General features: G+C 42.3%; 1 protein-coding gene across 1 annotated transcript; it reads left to right on the forward strand.

Moving 5' to 3' along the window:
- The first annotated feature begins 467 nt into the window (after nucleotides 1-467).
- Nucleotides 468-18,785, forward strand: tead3b (TEA domain family member 3 b). The gene is made up of 13 exons (XM_079265839.1): nucleotides 468-598; nucleotides 7,412-7,476; nucleotides 8,334-8,396; nucleotides 11,245-11,256; nucleotides 12,281-12,406; nucleotides 12,532-12,572; nucleotides 12,771-12,827; nucleotides 13,265-13,320; nucleotides 13,431-13,567; nucleotides 14,712-14,885; nucleotides 15,472-15,615; nucleotides 15,829-15,981; nucleotides 16,583-18,785. The coding sequence occupies exons 1-13, from the start codon at nucleotides 592-594 to the stop codon at nucleotides 16,694-16,696; spliced, it is 1,149 nt and encodes a 382-aa protein (XP_079121965.1). The 5' UTR covers nucleotides 468-591; the 3' UTR covers nucleotides 16,697-18,785.
- Nucleotides 18,786-19,304: the final 519 nt, after the last annotated feature.

Here is a 19,304-nt window from a genome sequence, read left to right on the forward strand (position 1 = left end):
TGTGTTAACCACAGACCTTATTTCAGGCATCTAACCAAAACTCATTAAAAAAAACATTAACAATAAGCCAAGGGAAACTTTATTCATTTCAGGATTTTAGGACTCATTCCTTTACCGCTCTATAACAAATAAGCTACATTGGGTTTTGGCTGCACAGACATTATTTGTCCAAGCATTGTTGATTTGGGGTTGTCATGGGATTTGATGATAGTTAAGAAATCCTTTAACATGCTTCCTGGGTGAAGAAGGCTGAACTACCCGTGTTTCAAACTGTTTCGTGGATTTAGTGTCAATATGAAATAAAAAAAACAGCTGAGCAACTTGATGTATCCTTATTCCACAGGTCTCCCACAGATCCTTTGATTTTGGGGCTCGGGGTCGGGCCCAGGGGGAGCCGCCACCATTGCGTCCAACGAGTGGAGCGCCAACGGTAGCCCAGAAGATGGGCTGGACGGGGAAAACGAGGACAAGGCCATTGACGGGGACGCCGAGGGCGTGTGGAGCCCGGACATCGAGCAGAGCTTCCAGGAGGCCCTCGCCATCTACCCTCCCTGTGGCAGGAGGAAAATCATCCTGTCGGATGAGGGAAAGATGTATGGTGAGTATGCTGGATCACAGCCAGATGTTCAAGAGTCCAGATGTTTATAGTCCGGTTATACAAGTTCAATCGTGCGAAGGGCTTTCTCTGGGACACTCCATAAAAGACAGAACTTGTAACTATACAAAGACATATAAAATACAACTTAATACATATTATAAATATATAAGACACAAAAGAACATCTGAATGGAAATCAGTCCCATAATGAATGGGGAAAAATGAGAATACCACACATTCCACTGATAGTTGTGGCTGAAAGAAAAATATAGTGCCCTGAAAAGAAATTAGAAAAATACTTGTGCTCATTGTCTCAGCGTTGACACAGAGGTGAGTGTTTTCTTTCCACTCAGAGCTCTCTTCAACAAGTCTGTACCTGTTGAGTTGTGACCCAGGGGCTGGTTCTTCCAGCCGCACCAGCGCTCTCGGAGCTGGTTATTGCTGTCCTGAGAGCATCTCCGCTCCTCTCCGTCTGATTTACACCGGCCTCTTTTTTTTCCAGTGTTTTTTCTTTCGCGGCCGCTTTTTTATGCTCTCAGTTTTACGGCCTCCTCTCTTCCGCGCTGCACTTTCAGTCGCAAAAAAAACCTGCTCTTTGTGTTTTATCGCTGAACGTAATGTTTCCCCACAAACCGGTATCGCTGGGTGAGGGGGTTTCTTTTTGCCTTGTAGGTGACCGGTTGGAGCCGGTTTCTGGAGAAGTGCTGCGTTTGATGCCGGGACGGCTCGCGTTAAATTGGCAATAATTAGCACAGCGTGAATGGAGACTCGGGGAAAAAAAACATCACATTGGCATGTTGAAGATTTGAAATATCCATATGGTTTCAGAATAGTTATGCTGTTTCCTGCAGCGTGTTCATTAAATTGCAGGTGTTGAGCCTTTAATGCCCTGAAAAACTCCAGATGGATATCTTGGCAAGGTCTCTGGTAGAATCACTGACATCCAGGTGTAGGCATTTCAACGTGTTTGTCTTTCATTATTTTGAGCGCACTTTCCCACTCCTGTTGTTGAGACAGCACGCTCTCCTAATTAGATTTATCATTTGAAGCTCGGAATGTTGCTGGACAGAAACAAATGTTGACTGACAGGAATCGCTTTGCTGGTATACATGCTGTTGTCCTCAACAAACCTCTTTTTGGTTTTGTGAAATTGTGTTATTTTCACCAACTCCCTGCTTTGTAAAGACTTTCCTTCCCTTTAATTACTGTCCACCATGTCTCAAAAACTTGCAATTGATTCCATCTTCAGAGCGGCCATAAAAAACATCAATCATTGCCACCGACGTCTCCGGCGGGCTGTATGTTTTCGAAGCATTCATGTTTGTTTTTAAAATCATTTCGTTTTTTCTTCTGCTCTTGACGTCAGATGAAATTCTTTCAGCGTGATTCACATGAGATTGAATCCCATCCGCTCATTCGTCAGGCAGATTTGCATATTCAAGGACATGCACATACCTGAGAAAACCAGGCCACTGTTGCTGCTTCTGTTATTCTGATCGTGTCTTAAGGAGCGGTAGTAGTTAGAAAACAAGTAGCGATTGAACGACAAACTGAATATTAACTTGTTTTTTTCTCATCCATTTATTATTTACCTCATTTATCAAACAAAAATGCCAAACCTGCCGATTCTACCTTCTCAAATATGATGATTTATTGTTCGTTGGTTAGACAAAACAAGGCATTGTAAGACATTACCTTGGGCTCAAGGATAGGCAGACATTTTTCACTGTTTTCTAACATTTTGTGGACTAAAAGTATAATTAATTATAAAATGAATTGTCGGATCAATCTATAATGAAATAAAAACAGACTAAACTAATGATGTCATGTTGACTGGAAGCATTTCTGATGCTGATAAAATGTTCTTTCTCAGCAGACTTAAGGGACATGCTTAAAAGAGTATGAGTAACGTATTCTATATTTTTCATAATGACTTGTTCACAGCATGCTTTTAACTGGTGCACAGAGACCTTCAAGCACAAATCACTGCAGGCATCTCTAAAGGTACCTATAAGTAACTCTTCAGGCCTGTTTAGCAGTGCAGTGTTGCTCCATACATTTGCCATGAGAATGTCAACAAAGAGGCCGGCCGCGCACAAACCTGCACCCTTAGCAACAAACTGTCAGGACCCCTTTTAGAGGCCTGTTTTTTTCAAGAGCACGAAACACCCTCTCCATTTACAATAAGTCATCTGAGGCTCCGCTGGCAGGGCCAAGGCATGCCCCAGAAGAAGCCGACTCACAAGGTGATTACCTCAGACGTCTAAAAGCTGCCCTGACGTGAGGTTGGGGGAATGTTAACGATTGCACTGTGTAATACTGTCTACCTTGCAGTCTCAGACTCCCAGTGGCCTCGAAAGGAAGGCAAGTCATCCCATTGGGAATTCCACTTTTTCTGCCAGGCTTTTTTTCATATGGTGGGAAACCTTTTTGCAGATTTCCATTGCCTTGGAAAGATGACTCTCGATACATGTGTGTTCTTCGCTCTTCAAACCTGTCTAGACTTTCCAGAAGCGTTACCAGTCATGTGCGTGGCTCAGGGGTGACAACGAGTTCAAAGAAACACTTTATTTTAATAAGTCACACATGTTAATAATCACTCCAGAACATGAACAGAACTGTAGTATAGACACATAAAGTATTAACAAGTTACATCTTCTGTACACCGTGTAAAAACAGGGAGGTCATGGCAAAGTCTCTCATTTAGAAAAAAGTAATGCGGTGATGATTTTATTATTTACAGGTCTCATGTGTGATAGTTTGAGCAGAAATGACACAAAGTTACTTTTATTATAGTTATCAAATATAGCTAAGACTTGACTGTATGATGCAATGCTTTAGTGGTTTATATTTGCACTGGTCATCTAGCCAATATTATTAGCTAGCACGTGCGTAAATCATGACAAAGATTAAGACAAAGATCTGTAACATTTGCTGCCATTCACCAAAAACCTCAGTTACCTGTTTGTCTCTTTAACATCTTCGCGAGGATTATTTCTTACTGACGTTAACGGTTTTATCTCCGAATTAATGTCTCAACATTCCTTATGCTGGACCCTTTGCCAAGAAATAGTCTGATACATAATTCCCATAAAACCGCAAAATTACATTTTTAAACTTTGGTTTTGTACTGGTTCAACAAACAAGATAAAACACGTTCATTATTTACATTTTTCCTATACCTTTGGACAGACGCAGGCTAGCTGTTGTGAAATTGAATAGTTTCCACATTTTTACAACCGAAGTTAAGAGGAAGCTTGTGTGAATGTTGTCCATCTAGTTTTGCTTTGGGGCTGTACTGACATGTTGTTCCCCTGCGTTTTATGGCCTTGACAGGTATGTCAAATCCCCCCCCCCCCCCCCCCCCCACACACACACACACACAGAGACCTCTCTCTCTCTCTCAGGCCTGCAGCAGTCACGACTGCAAAGCATTCTGGGTGCAAAAGAAGAGAACGATTTTAGTGCTAGAGGGAGGCTTATGTCTTTTTTGACCTTTGAAGGTTGCATTCGGAATTAGCAGCAGGTTCAGTGGATGTGTGTGGAGGTCTAAGAGAGAGGGCTGAGCGCCGGGTAATGATGACTGAGCAGGCCTTCACCGTCAGCCCCCTCGCTGAGATGCTCGGAATGTTTTCAGTCATGGCTGAGCAGTATGTTAGCAATTTAGGATTACCTCAATGTTATGAGAAGGGAGGTGGGGAGAGAATATGGGTGGAGAAAGGGTTCAGGAGGGAGACAGAGCGGGAGAGAGGGAGGAGCGAGGTGGGGGGTGAGTGAGGAGAGATCACCTTTTTGCTCACTATCTTAGCGTGGAAGTGGAAAATTCCAGCGGTCATGTAGTTAAAGAAAAAAAGATAGGCGTGTCCTGTCGGGGAAGAGGTTAAGAATGGAAGCCTGCAGCGATATGAGCGGGTGTTGAGCAATCAACAAGGGGAATCGCAAGCAGCTCAAAAAGAGGGTCGCGGGATGGAGAGACGGCCATTGTGGGGCAGGAGGAGGCCGAGGACAAGCGAGGCCGAGGCCAAGCGAGGCTGTGAATGCGTGTCTGTTTGTGTGCACCTGTCATGTTCCCCCTGCTGCTGCAGGGACCAGCCCCTTTTTTTCTTTTTTTTGTTACCGTCTCTCTGACCTCCACCACGTCAAGTCTGAGCAGATCTCGGCTGCCAAGGCTGCAGCTGCCATTAGCAACCACAGAGATCACGTCCTCTATATTCTCTCGAACAAAAACGACCGATATAACCAGTCCTACTGGGTCACTGTTCACCCAGAAAACAGGACGTACAAATGTGCATGTGCACACACCAATGCGGCCTCTGCTTTTAAGACCTGACCTTTTAAATACATATTCTATGTCAGGTGGTGATTTTATCTTTTTAAAGTGAGTGAATCACATCCAGCAACAGGTTTGCAGGCATCAACTCCTGATTTTACTGATCCAGAGCCTGTTGAATGAGTGAGTTCTGTTCAGCAGTTGTTTTTGTGCCTTAAGAGTGGGGTTGAACATGTTCTCTTGATTGTTTCCCCTCAAAATGTGTTTTTTATGCCACGGTGTGAAGTGGAGGATGAGGCATTTGGGAGCGATTACCTCAGTGTTTCTAAAATCCTTTGGCCAGCTCTAATACTTTTGTAAATAAGCGCGTTTAGGGATGTAACAGTTGAACAGTTAAAAATCAAGGCTGTGTTGCAACGGTGTCATGATGCAGTTTGTGTTCTTCCACAAAGCAGAAGAAGTAGTGCCTGTGAATGTGTCTTACGGATTCCATTTCCAATTCATTTTAACATTCGACTGTTTAAAAAAGTTTCTTTGAAACTTTGAAATCAAACACTGGAGTTATTTGTCCGAGCCGCTTCAAAGTGAGCCGCTCTGCAGGAAACAACAGTATGTCGCATAAAACAAAATCTGCAATTTGAAATATCACGAAAAACCAACCAGATGTGGAGAAAAAGTGGAGATATCATCTCAGCTCGCAACCACAGGACTGCACTGTTTAACAGATGACGTGTTTGATATACCACACAAAGTATTTTCTGTTATAAATCAAGTCACAAAAAAATGTTTGTGGTCTGCTTTAAAAAAATATATATATATTTCCATAATATTGTGAAGGAGAGATTTAGTTTGGGTTTACTGAACCTCAATGTGGGGAGTGCTGAAGGTCTGCTGTGAAGTTACAGTTTGACCAACAACACCGAGACCACCTCACCAGAGAAGTTCTTATCTATTTCTTTCTTACTCAAACCGGACTTCATGCTACACTACTTAGCAACGAGATATCTGTGAAATCCACAGCAGAACTCTGTGGTCGGGACGATGTAATGTCGTCGTCCCCCCCCCCACTCGCTCCTCAGCTGAAGAGATTGAGAGTGACAGTTGCGCGGGGGTCGAACTGGCATTGTTCTTTCTCTGCCATCCTCTGCTGGGATGGCCGGCAGCAGGTGCTGCTGTCCGTTGAGTGCAGGGTCACACGGTGGTGTTGTTTTGGGAGAAGGGGGCTGCGTTGCTGCCAGGTGGCAGTTGTTGGCAGAGACAGTTATGGCTTTGTGTTTCCTCCAAGAGTTACAGCATCAGCTGCCCCCTTTTGCCCCCTCTAACCGACGACCCCCTACCCCAACCTTAATGGCCCTAACCCCGGCTCTAACCCCGTGCTTCTCCCAGAGCTGGAAGTGCTTGTGTGTGTGTTCGCCCAGGCTCTGGCTGTGTTCGCAGGCCCGGGCCAATCAGACTGGCTAGCACAGATGTGACAGGCTGAGAGGAATGCTAGGAATGCGGAGGCGCTGGAGCGGGCGTGTCCATCCTTGGCCCGGGGCAGAAGGTGGGGGGGGCTAGCTCAGTATCGGCAGACAGTTGAGTTCAGCTCTGCTCTGCTGGCCGACTGCCGGGTCGACCGCTTTGAGAGTACGGTGAGCGCTGCAAGGCCTGCTGGAGATGGTCTGCAGTACTTTTATGGTAATTGCACTAACCAGGGCCTTCTGGAGGCCAAGTGCTGAAGAGTGTGTGAAGAAACAGGACTAGTTCCTCCTGTCATTATGTGTCTGGATACTCTAAAGGCTGTTAAACGGCCTAGACATACAGTCTATTGTGTGTGTTCAAGAAGGCATATCTTGACCAGTTTTTGTCGGTTAAAAATTTCTGTCAGCAAGTTTAGCAGAGCTTCGGTCATTATTCGTAATGATGCCGCGGTTCAACCTCTCCCTTTGGCCCAATTTTGAAACCACAGCAACCCAGTAAACTTGGCAAAGACGAGAAATGATTTGCCCGGGAGACAACACAGTAATGCTTTTTGCACTTCCTTTAACCTGAAGATGACGGCGCTCAATGTAAAGAGGGCCGTTTGAAAGCCCTGAATAGAAGAAGCCTGTTCCCTGCACAACCTGTTTGTGCAGAATGTCGAGAGTAGATGTTATGTCATGAAAAACACGGTTCTGTTTTCTAAGCGACTCTCTGTGATTAGGCTTCAGGGCCCCGTGAGCAGACAATAAGTAGGTGTTAAACGAGCTAATGAAAACTTTGGGGTAAAGCAAGAAAATCAAGCTTTTTAATAGCGGCCTTATTTCAAAGAAGAAGGAGCATTTTAAATATGGTCTCCTGTAGGAAACGGAGGTGTTATTATGGCCTGTGACCTGTGACAAAAGTGTGTTTGCCTTGGGGTCTGAGGAGCTCTGGGAAAGGTCAAGCTGCTGAGTATGCAACGTACGGCAAGAGTGCCACCTTCTGGCCATTTCAGGGTATTATCACATCTGTACATATGTACTCTGTCGTGTATTCTTATTGTTGTTTGTGACCTTTCTTTCTTTTTTTCGTTTTGTCTTACAGGTCGCAATGAATTGATAGCAAGGTACATCAAGCTGAGGACGGGCAAAACCCGCACAAGAAAACAGGTGACCGAGATTTGATGATTGGATCAGAATGATCATGCATGAGTTTGGTTTTAGTTACCGATAGTACAAGACATGACATGAATACCATTAATAACAGCAATAACGTAATAACCAATTTTATTAAGGATCTGTATTTCCTGATGTCATGCCTAATTTCAAATAAAAGTAGATTACTAGTTATTTAAATGATAAGTCTGGTTTTATTACAGATGTATATTTCTTATTGTCAACAAATCCCACGAAAAAAAAGACCAAAACCAACATAGTTCCTCTTTCAATAGCTAGCAGCTTAGCTAGCCACCCTGTGGCATCATCACAGTATCCTGTCAGCTGCTCCTGTAGTTTTTAGCACATATTGGGGACTATTTTCAGCTGCGGATTAATACACGACTTTTATTTTGTCATTTTTCAGCAAGAATTCCCCTCTGGATTATTTATAGCAGCAGGTTGGTGTATGTGAGATTGACTCACAATAAACTGAAGGGCTAATGTTTATAATAATGACGAAACATATCACCCATTGTAACAGTGAGGCTCATTCATGTGTTTTTTTGTCAACAATGGAGGCCTCTAATAATAATATAATAATAATAAGATATTTCAGGCTACAGTACAGGTCCGTTCACTGGTGACTTAGGTCGTTTCGTGGGATTTATTGCTAATAAGAATAGTATAGAATATGGCCAGCCTCATTTTCTTTTGTTGTTTGCATGCACTTTTAAGAGCTCTCACAGTGTGTGTTATCTCTGTTAGTATGTGTGTGTGTCTGCACGCGTGTTGCATGTGTGTGTGTGTGTGACATGCATCTGTGAGTGCATGTTGTTTTTATGCTTAAAAACTGTTTCACACCCCTTTAGGTTTCTAGTCACATACAGGTGTTAGCACGGAAGAAAGTGCGTGAATACCAGGCGGGTATAAAGGTAGGTGCAACCAACCTGCCTCCCGGCAACACTGGCTGGGCGTCTCTTTCCTCTTTGGTTACGGCTTCTCTCTCTCTTTCTTCCCTTGTCGATTCCTCTCCATGCCACCTTTTCCTCTTCCCTCCTCTTGGCTATTCTTCTGTGCAGGTTTCTAGCCACTTGCAGGTTCTCGCCCGGAGAAAATCTCGCGAGATCCAGTCAAAGCTAAAGGTATGCGCTTCACCGCGGGCTCGGCGGGGCTGGCAAAGGCTTGGCTTTTGCACTAACCACCTTATTTCTGCATATTCATCAGTCCTCGCTTTGAGGCCGGTTCCTGCTAGATAAGTGGATGCGGGCTTGGCAAGTGACACACACACACTGTTTAAGGATAAATCAGATAATGTAAACATTGTTTAGGAGTTAATCTGCTGACACACCCACAGTCCTGCTTCTGCAGCATGCATGCAGCGCACCAAACAGAGAGCGCATTTTAACCACTAGAGTTGCATGAACCGTAAGACGAGTCTCACCACTCCGTAGTGACAGTACAGTAGCTGCTTTAAGGGAATGCCACACCAGCTGTTATGAGGAGCCCAGTGATCATTCAGCTGCATGTTGCTCCAGCTCTGCATCTGTCCTCTGGGCCAGCCATGCCTCTGCAGCAGACTGTACTTCTCTAAGACTTCTTCTTCCCCTAAAACTCTTTTCTACTTTGATACTTTTAGTTCCTCCAATGTGTCTGTTTGTGATGTGTTTTATAAAACTGAACATTCACAAAAGAAGGAAAAAGAAACACATTAATCTGCATCAGATGACACCTTTTGATTTCGTCTTGTAGTTCTTTCAATCCCTCTGTTCTGTCTTCATGCTTTTAAAAACAAATAACAGTAACATAATGCAGACTTCTGTGAATACCACAGAAAATGTGGCTTTCTTTAGTGCTAACTTTAACTTAAATGAACCCCTTTTATGCAGACTAATCCTGCAGTGGACACCAGCGTCCACAAGTAACTTATTTTGTAGTAGGAAGACTCAACTTGTTCATCCAGTGACACAAACGACAAACTTATCTTGAATGCAGAGTGTAAGTTCGTAGCGAGTCGGGCTGGGAATCACCAGAGGCCCCACTACACGATGTCAAGACACTTAAGTCACGATACGAATACGATCCTATTACCATTTTTAAACGTTTTGTGATATGTTGAGTATTACGATAACAAACATTGCAATTACCTTTTTTCAATACCGGACCAGGAAAAAACTGGTCCACAAAGAAAAGTGCAATTTTGTGAACTGATAAAGCAATTATTACCAAATGGTTAAATCTGTATGTGCAATATTAATAGTTTGCATGATAAAAGATCGATACTTGGCATCAGTGTAATGATTTTAGATTTTTTTTGTAATGAAAATTTTGCTTTATATATATAAATATATATATATATATATGTATATAAAGGTAATTGCAAGCTATATATATATACTATGCTGTATCCATTTTTCCACAATAGTGAGCCATAATGTCCCTCCCCTGTTCATAAGTTAGAAGGCCGTCACATTGTCCTCTTTGCTTTCTTTTTATTTTTTAAACATCTTCCAAAAACATCTTCTTCATGTTGTCATTTTGTTGGGGTCTGCATATCTAAACCATACATCTAATTGACACGCTTCTTCTTACATATCTTGTGGAAAATTTGCAGACAGGCGGCAGTTTTGTAAAATCAGCTTCTATGTTTTTCACGTCTTATATTGACATGTGCTCTGTGTGGTGACTTCAAGCCTCTCTGCTGGAAGGGGGGAATCATATTCTCCTCACTTCTCACTGTTTTCGCACACACGACAATCTGCAGTTTGTCTCCTTCACACAACATGACATATGTGACTTGACACATTTTGTGTCAAAATGAATATGAATAATTTCAATCACCTCATGCTCATGTATACTTGTTGAACCCTTTCACAAATACATATTCCAACTGTTCACTCAGCATGCCATTTAGTTCAGTCATTTGTGTCTATGCTTCCTGAGTTCACCTTAGTTCGGTGATTGGCAGAACTTCAATGCTGTTGTTCCTTTCTTGTTTCCCCCCCTGTAGCTTTTAAGTGTCAGATATCAATTAATAAAGTGTCCATGCAGTACCAACGCCATGTTCAAGTCTTAATCTAGGCATTGGGAAGTCAAGCCAAAGTAATTTATTTGCCAAAGAGAAAATCTCTACGTTCAGTTGGCTGACAAAGAGCGACTCTTTCTGCTTGGGAATTAAGAGAAATTGCAGCATCAGCTGAACAGGAAGTAAACATGTGACGGCTAAAATGGGTGCACACTGTGGTACATTTGACGTAACACACTGAAGGCTTGTGCTGCAATGAACCTCCAAGGGTTTAACTTTTGTTATCATGTGTTTCCTCTGTTGGTCTTCTATCGGGGGAAATGTCCAGTGTTATGAAGCAACGTGCTCCCCAGTTATACAGTGCATACTTTTAATGGGGAACTTACTGACAGAATATCCACAAAAAAACACACACAACCTTACACTTTGCTGTTGTAGTCGTCATACATGATTTGATGATGATCGCGTGAATGAATGTGTATTGTTGGAAACCCAATGTGTTGCAAATGTTTTGGCATATTTATTTTACACACTGTTATTAACATGGTTCAAAAAATGCAGTGATAATTCTGTATTGAACCGTTCTTCAAATACCTTAGTCCCTACTGAACCTTGTGACCGCTAAACACACGTATGTTGTTGCCTGGAGTGTAAAAAACAAAAGAGGCAATTTTATGTCGACCAAAACGTATTGATTCATCTTAACACATCATTTAGAAACTGCACCGTACTAATGGTTTCTCTCTTTTTTGATTCAGGCGATGAATTTGGTAAGTGGACATTGACTTGTGCAATATGCTTCCCTCCTCCGCTTTGTTTGGCAGCACCAGTGCACTGTCCCCTTGCTATGGCCCTCTGCTGGCATGGCGTCCCCGCCCCATTACTACCCTGTAAGCAATGCTTAGTTCGGAAACAGCCACGCTTTGAACACACAATACTGATATGCATCCTGCCTGATGTAGTGTAATCCCCTCAGTCTCTACCCGGAAAGCCAAAGTCTTGCTTGCTTTGCATTAAGGTGTCGCTCTTTCATTCGGGGGTCTCGCTTCTGAGACATCTGTCCTTTAATTGCAAAGTCATAGCAGAATTAGCCGAAGTGCGTTTTTGTTTTTGCAAATATGGAAAAAAAAGAGCAAGGGGACGCTTTGTAAAATAGTTTGGTGTATTAAAATGAAAACTTTAAATGTTTTCGTAAATCATGAAATATGTGTCATGCACCACGGATAGGAATTTGTTGGCTTTGTATATCTTTTGCTTTGTGTTTCCCCAACATTGTGCCGCTTTCATCTGCGCAGCAGTAATTTAATTTATTGATGTACACCTTTCGATGCAAATGCAAATCTGCATTTCCAACCAACGCACTTTCTTTATTCTCATTTTTCCTGTGGTGATGCTGGAAACATAATGACAGCCAATTAGTCTTGTGACCAGAGCTTTTAAATACCATCTTCATCTTCCTCGTTCTACCCTTTGCTTCATTCTGTCAAGCTGCTCTTTCAAAAAGAAAAAAAGTGCTTTTTAAGTTTTTGAGAATAATAAGTGTTTTAATTGATTGTTAAGCTCAACCCAAGTTTGTGAAGTTAATCAGAAAACCCTTAAACGCTCTCCTCAAGATTGTTAAACACATATTCCTTTCAGAATCTAGATGTTTTTAGTTATTACTCAAGCGGATACAAATCGATACAGTGTAGTGTGGCAGTCCGTACACAACTCTCTAACTCAACACTAGATCATGTTTATGTCACAGGGCCACCTTGTGGCTGACTCTCGTTATTCCTCTCTTTCATCCTGTAGGATCAGGCGTCTAAGGACAAAGCCCTGCAGAACATGGCAGCGCTGTCGTCTGCACAGATCGTCTCCCCGAGTATGATAAAGAATCACCTTCCACCACTGCCTCCTGCCCACTACCAACCACCCAGAGTTAGCCCACCTCTCATTTTCTCACACATACAAAACATTTCGTTCAATTTTTTTTAAGTCGCATCGGGTTTTACCCAGAGAACAAACCCCACAAAGACAATTAACAATGTTGTCTTACTCTCCAGTTCTGGCCTTCTCTCCCAGGACAGCCTGGACCCTCTCAGGAGTAAGTAAACACTTTCTACTCAACCCACAAGATGTTTGTGGGGTGACATCAGGGCATATTTAGATACCCGACAACAGAGATATGTGCTAGAGATGAGTAAAGCATAACTGAAGGGTGGCTGAGTCAGCACGGGGCCTTGGTTTGACATCAGGTGGGTATTGCAGGGCATGTTTAACGGATCACGTTTTTGCACACCAGGCTGATTCTAGATCTCAACCCGGGAAGGACTCCTGGGCTTGGCCGCACCAGCCATGCGTAAGTTCCTCCTAGCCGAGGTCCAGCTGTGAGCACAAAGCAGACCTAACTCTTTTTGCACACTGTATTGTACTATATGTTTCCTGCACTGATTCAAAAAAAAAAAAAAAAAAACACCACCGGGCAAAGGAACTGCTTCAAATTTGATTGAGGAAAAAAAACATAAGGGAGATAAATCCTCCTAGTGTTCACTGAAAAAGCACTAAAACCTCAATATTTTTTATTCTTAGATTTGTCAGTGAACTATTTAGCATCTTTAAGAAGCATTGAAGCAGGTGGACTTACGCCTAGCTGGTGCAAAAGCACATGCGTACGCTTTGACACTAACAGTTATTCACAATATTTATCAGAAATACAAATATAGAAGGACCCACGTGCCATGAGCATCTGTGTAAAGTAGAGCTCTTTGTCTCACTGAACCATTCGTTGTCTTTCAGTATCAAACCTTTTGCACAGCCCCCGTACCCGGGTCCTATACCACAATCCATACCAAGTAAGTATCAAATGAAAACCTGGGAGAATCTTTCAAAAATGAAACCGGAAATACTTTTTATAAATGCTTGTGTGTGTGTGCGTGTGTGTGTGTATGTGTGTGCCATCCAGGTTATGAGCCCTTGGCACCGCCTCCTCCTCCATCTGCTACTGCTGTGCCGGTGTGGCAGGACCGGACCATCGCCTCCTCTAAGCTGCGGATGCTGGAGTACTCGGCCTTCATGGAGCTCCAGAGAGACCCAGACAACGTGAGTCAAAAATGTACAACAGGGCTTCCCACATACAGACACGGGTGGATTACTGCAAGGGCCTGCCATGCTTAGGTCCAGGAGGGGTCAGGGGGCCCCTGGGCCAGAGCCTCTTTATCGAGTGAAGATTTCCTTTCAGAAGGTCATAGAGCTCATTTAAAAGCAGGCGTGTCCTGATCGAGTTTTAAAAACAATGAGTCAGCTCAGCGTTCTCACAGCTCTTGAATCCGTCTCACAGATGTAAGTCTTGAATATGACCCATTCATCCAGCACACATATATTCCCATCTCATACTTTTTGCTCTTTGTATTGCTATTACTACTACTCCACAATCTTTCTGCCAGAAAGGGCCCTCTAGCTTACTATTGCCAATTAAAATAGCCAATTTAACTTGGCCAGCTGTAAATAGCCAAATAGCTGCAGTGTGACTGTTCAAACAGACACTTTTACTATTACTGGCATGTGCCAATCAAATCCGATCCAATATTTGTGTATTTTTTTCCCTTCATATTGCAGCGGCGACAACATTCTGAAGCCACAGTAGCATTTTATGAAAATACAGTAAAAGTCACAATCAGTAACAGCATCCTATGTTTAAGAAAGTAGAACCAGCATCTCAGCATCTTCCTTTGGATGTGTCCTGTAATATTCCATAGAGAACGTTGTTGTAATCAGCATAATGTGTGTGTAGAGGACTGTCAGTGTGGATCTACTGTGGCACGAACTTAATACTAAAGTCCAGGAGCAGGTTTTGAACCAGCAGGAGAGCAGCTTAGAGCTCTGATTCAACTGCATAATGTCACCAAGAGATGCAAAGCAAGTTTAAATGGGAAGTGTAGACGTCTTGCTCCGATGTTGGAGTGATGGGAGGCTTTTACATGTGTATGCTCAGAGGCCTGTTGTCTCACAGTCCATCCATGCATTGACAGCATCTCTTACCCCGTCTGGAGTGTCCTGATGTATAAAACTATCTGATACCGAATGTACAACAAACACTTAAAACAACAGAACATTCAGTGGGGTTTGGTAGACAATGCAATAATCTCCTTCTCTTTCCTTATTCTCAAAAGTGAACATTAAGCTCTGCAGCTGATGTTCTTGAGGTTAACCACGTCCTTCCTTCTTTTGTCTCTGTCCACCGCAGTACAGCAAACACCTGTTTGTTCACATTGGACAGACCAACCCCTCGTACAGCGACCCGCTCCTCGAGGCTGTGGACATCCGGCAGATCTACGACAAGTTCCCCGAGAAGAAGGGCGGGCTCAAGGAGCTTTATGAGAAAGGCCCTCAGAATGCTTTCTTCCTAGTTAAATTCTGGGTGGGTTGTTGTTTATGGAATATCATCTACCAGTTATCAGTTGTTATTGTGCATTTGTATATCACTTTGTCTGGTTTATGCCTAACATGACCCCAATATGAAAAAGTGTGACGTCTTTATGTGCAACCTTTTAGCACAATGGGAGGCAATAACAATGCCAACCGATGGAGCTTTAATCAGTTATCTTTAAAATCACATGACTGACTGTGAAAATAGTTTTTAAAGTATTGCTAGAAGGTAGAATACATGAACATTTTGAACCTATGTTAAGACCATTGCAGATTTTTCTACAACCCTTAACCCTCAAAGTGAAATACATTTATGTCATCTCAAGATCAAACAGATACAGAAGGCATTCCACAATGGATTGCTTCATCATGTACATTTCTCTTTATATTAGGAAACCGTCTCTGCACACATTATGTTTTCGCCTAAAAACCTAGTCGTTGCACAGCAACAAAGCACCATTAAAAGACCTTAAAATGTTTTCTTGCAACCCGACAATCCGTGTGCCACGAGGAAATTTAAGTTACATCCAAGTATGTGATCGTCACCACCGATCTGACTAAATGTTTCCCCTCTGCAGGCCGACCTGAACAGCAGCGGCATGCAGGACGGCCCCGGTTCTTTCTACGGAGTCAGCAGCCAATACAGCAGCCTCGAGAACATGACGATCACCGTTTCAACCAAAGTCTGCTCGTTTGGCAAGCAGGTTGTTGAGAAAGTAGAGGTAAGAGCTTGCAATCGATTCTGTATTCTTCTCTCAAACAACTGATATACGGCCTCTCACTTTCACTACTTGGGTTGTTTTTGACTGTGTGTGTGTGTGTGTGTGTGTGTGTGTGTGTGTGTGTGTGTGTGTGTGTGTGTGTGTGTGTGTGTGTGTGTGTGTGTGTGTGTGTGTGTGTGTGTGTGTGTGTGTGTGTGTGTGTGTGTGTTACAGACAGAATACGCCCGCCTGGAGGGAGGAAGGTGTGTTTACAGGATCCACCGCTCTCCTATGTGCGAGTACATGATCAACTTCATCCACAAACTCAAACACTTGCCTGAAAAATACATGATGAACAGTGTTCTTGAAAACTTCACTATCCTACAGGTAACACACACTCGGTTTTATCGGATTGTCGAAGGAACAGTTTGACGTTTGTGGAAATATATGTAACATGCGCTTTCTTGACGAGAGTTGGATGAGACGATCGACACCATTCTCAAGTCTGTACGGTCAATACGAAGCTCCAGCCCGGCAGCCGTATAGTGTAGCCTAGCTTAGCACAAAGACTGAAAACGGGGGAACAGCTAGCTCGGTTCATAATACTCCTTAAAACTACAACATTGGTAGTTTTTACACTGGTTTTAGTACGTATTAAACAAAGTATAATGTGTTAATTAGTGAGCTTTAGATGTGGTAGTAGGAGGATGTTGATACCTTCAAACAGGGCCAGGCTAGCTGTTTCCAGTCTTTATGCTAAGCTAATCGGCTGCTGGCATTAGCTTCACATTTAGGGCACAGATGTGAGATTGGTATCAATCTTCTCGTCTGACTTTCCACAAAAAAAAAGCCAATAACAGCATTTCCTGAAATGTCAAAATATTCCTTTGACAAATTAAGAATGCATTAACAGTTTTTCACTGCAGTATTTCTAAAGTGACAGCGCTGCTTCATGTTTCTCACTTCACAATTTCCCTCTGCCCCTCAGGTGGTGACGAACCGCGACACCCAGGAGACCTTGCTCTGTATAGCGTTTGTTTTTGAGGTTTCCACAAGTGAACACGGAGCTCAGTATCACGTCTACAGACTTGTTAAAGACTAACGGCTCCTCAGGGAGGTTTTTGGAAAAGCCAGAAATAAAGCGTGACACAATCTCTCCTCGACCAGCTCAACCATCCAGGAAAAAAACCCCAAAAAAAACCCAGACATTCAAACAATGCTAGACCGAACTAACATGGACACATTTTATGCTTTAAAAAGTCTTGTTTGCAAGGGGGAAAAAAAGAGCGAATCTCAACGTGCCGACGCGCAAATACATTTTGAAGAATTACGGATTTTTCGAAAACAACCAGCTATTTTCCATGTGTTTAAACATGCTTTAGATGAAGTGGGTCACTTTTTGCCAAGGTAATTGATGGGGCCTGAAATGTTTTACTGAGGGAATGAGAATGTGTTGGAAAGACTCTTATAGTACCGAGAGTACAGGACCACGGAAGGGGAAAACCAGAGCCAAGTGGTTCTGTTGCAGTAGGTTTGTTAGGAAAGCAAGTGCCTTGTCTCCAAAGATGATATCATTGCCTGCCACTTTGGATTGCCTTTTTTTTTGTTTTTTTGTTTTTTTTCACTACCTCTTGTTTTTAAACGAACAGAAAACAGTCAGACAGGTGTACTTTGTCCTAAAGAATTGGAAAGAAACCTCTCCGATTTACATCTATTGAGGCGTTTCTTTGTATTTGGGCACACAGAGGAATGGGATGGGATAACACATCTTCATGTAGCCTGTTGTTTTTACGTGAAGATCATCCCGAGTTTTACAGTCTACATGTATCGGGAGAAGGTCCATTGTGTTACCGTACTATTAAGGTTCTGCTTTTTTTTTTTACATTTTATTACACAGTTCAAAAATCAGGTCTTACGAGCATCTATCTATAACTGACTTTTGACACTAGGGATGCCTTGTAAAATGCTAGCCTGACGTAAAACCAGGGCTTTGCCATCCTCACGAGATCCCCTGTTAATTCTCTCTGTTTGAAGACGTGTGCTTGGTTGCACTTAAAAGATCAAGAAGGGGAGGTGAAGCGACAGCAGTGCTTATTTTCTGCCTTGAGTGATTAGCCTAATTGAAAAAAAGATGAAATGTTTCTGTACTGTGAGTCAGCGGATGCGAAAGGAATACGTGTTACATAGGAGTATTTTTTTTTGGAGGGGAGGGGACTTTCTGTTCATATTTGTGTTCAAGTAACTCAGCACAGAGACCATGGTTTAAGTGGGAGGGGGGGAGTTAATCACTGTTTCTTTTGTTTAAAAAAGAGATTGTATGCTGTGAAGTCGGTTCATTTGCTTCACCCTTCTCCGTTGTAATGTGTGGAGAAGCTGCATTCGTTGATTCAAGTTCAGTTTTTATATTTAAGACTTGTTTCTTTCTTTATTGACTGACATTAAACATAAAATCATGAAAAAAAAATCAAACAAAATCATTGTCTTGAATGAGAGCTATTGTCTCTGTGCTGTGGAGTATGACCATTGATTGTTATTTATAGGGTTGGAAGAGAATTAGCGGGAGGGCAGGGTGGGGTACTGGAGATGTATTGATCGTTTTCCACTGTGATGGAGATGTTAAAAGTATTGCAGGACTCATATTAGAGACAGGAGAACTGTCATCCCGTGGATCCTGCTAGACAAGTGTCTACTCTGTGTGGTTCACTGGACAATTGTGTTATAAAAGTTCAAATTTAAGATATTGTGCGGTGGGATAGTTGCACCTGGCTTTGGATGTCATATTTCACAAGCTAGATACAATAACACTCCTCTGGTTTCTCAATTTATCTTTTATACAGACATGTTTTTGCCATTATCAAGATTCATGTTTTGTTTTGATTCTGTTGTCTTTTGACTTTCAGTGTTTGCCATATGCCTCACTGAAAATAATGTGTGATTGTGCTGATATTGATAATTATTAATGAGATATCTAATGTGTCATATTCTGAATGGTGTGGGCAGTTTTTTTGTTTTGTTTTTTTCGGTTTAAGGTGGTTTACTGTTGTCTTTGTTACCATTGTGCATTGCAATTTTATACTTCAAAGTAGAGGTTGGACTATGTAATCAAACAAATGTATCTAACAATAAAAGACGCATGGTGCCTTTGGGGCCATTTTTCCCCAGAAAACTTAATAAACATGTTTGTAAATTTGTTTTGTCCATGATGGATCTTTTCTTTGATATATCATGGAGACCTATAGAAACTGCATATTATGTTAGTGTTGGCTTTCACAATTTAGCTTTGTGATCTCGCTTGTGCTTCTTTTTACCCCTTTCACTGAATGAAAGGTGCAGTGTAACATTTTTTTCAGGGTGCCCATGGAGTCCAAAGTGTAGCTGCATGATGCTAAAGCTTAGCATCATGAAGGCCAGAGATATTGGTTCAGTGAAATCACAAAAGAGTTGCCATGTGTTAAAGTATGATAAAATGTTTCCAGCTAAAATTCATAATCAGGTAACAGAATGTGGTGCATGTACAAGTATACTCATGTAGTGTATTTGAGTGCAATTTTGAAGTTATTGTATGTACTTTACTTGAGTATTTCCCTTTTCTGTTACTTTCTACTTCACTACATTCATCTGACAAATATACTCTAATTTCTGATTCTGATTCAGATTTTCCATCCGAAGTATAATTGCCAGATTAAACCTTTGGTTCCCAACCCCTTTGG

The sequence above is a fragment of the Melanostigma gelatinosum genome (genome assembly GCF_949748355.1).
Source record: "Melanostigma gelatinosum genome assembly, chromosome: 3".
Taxonomy (NCBI): Eukaryota; Metazoa; Chordata; class Actinopteri; order Perciformes; family Zoarcidae; genus Melanostigma; species Melanostigma gelatinosum.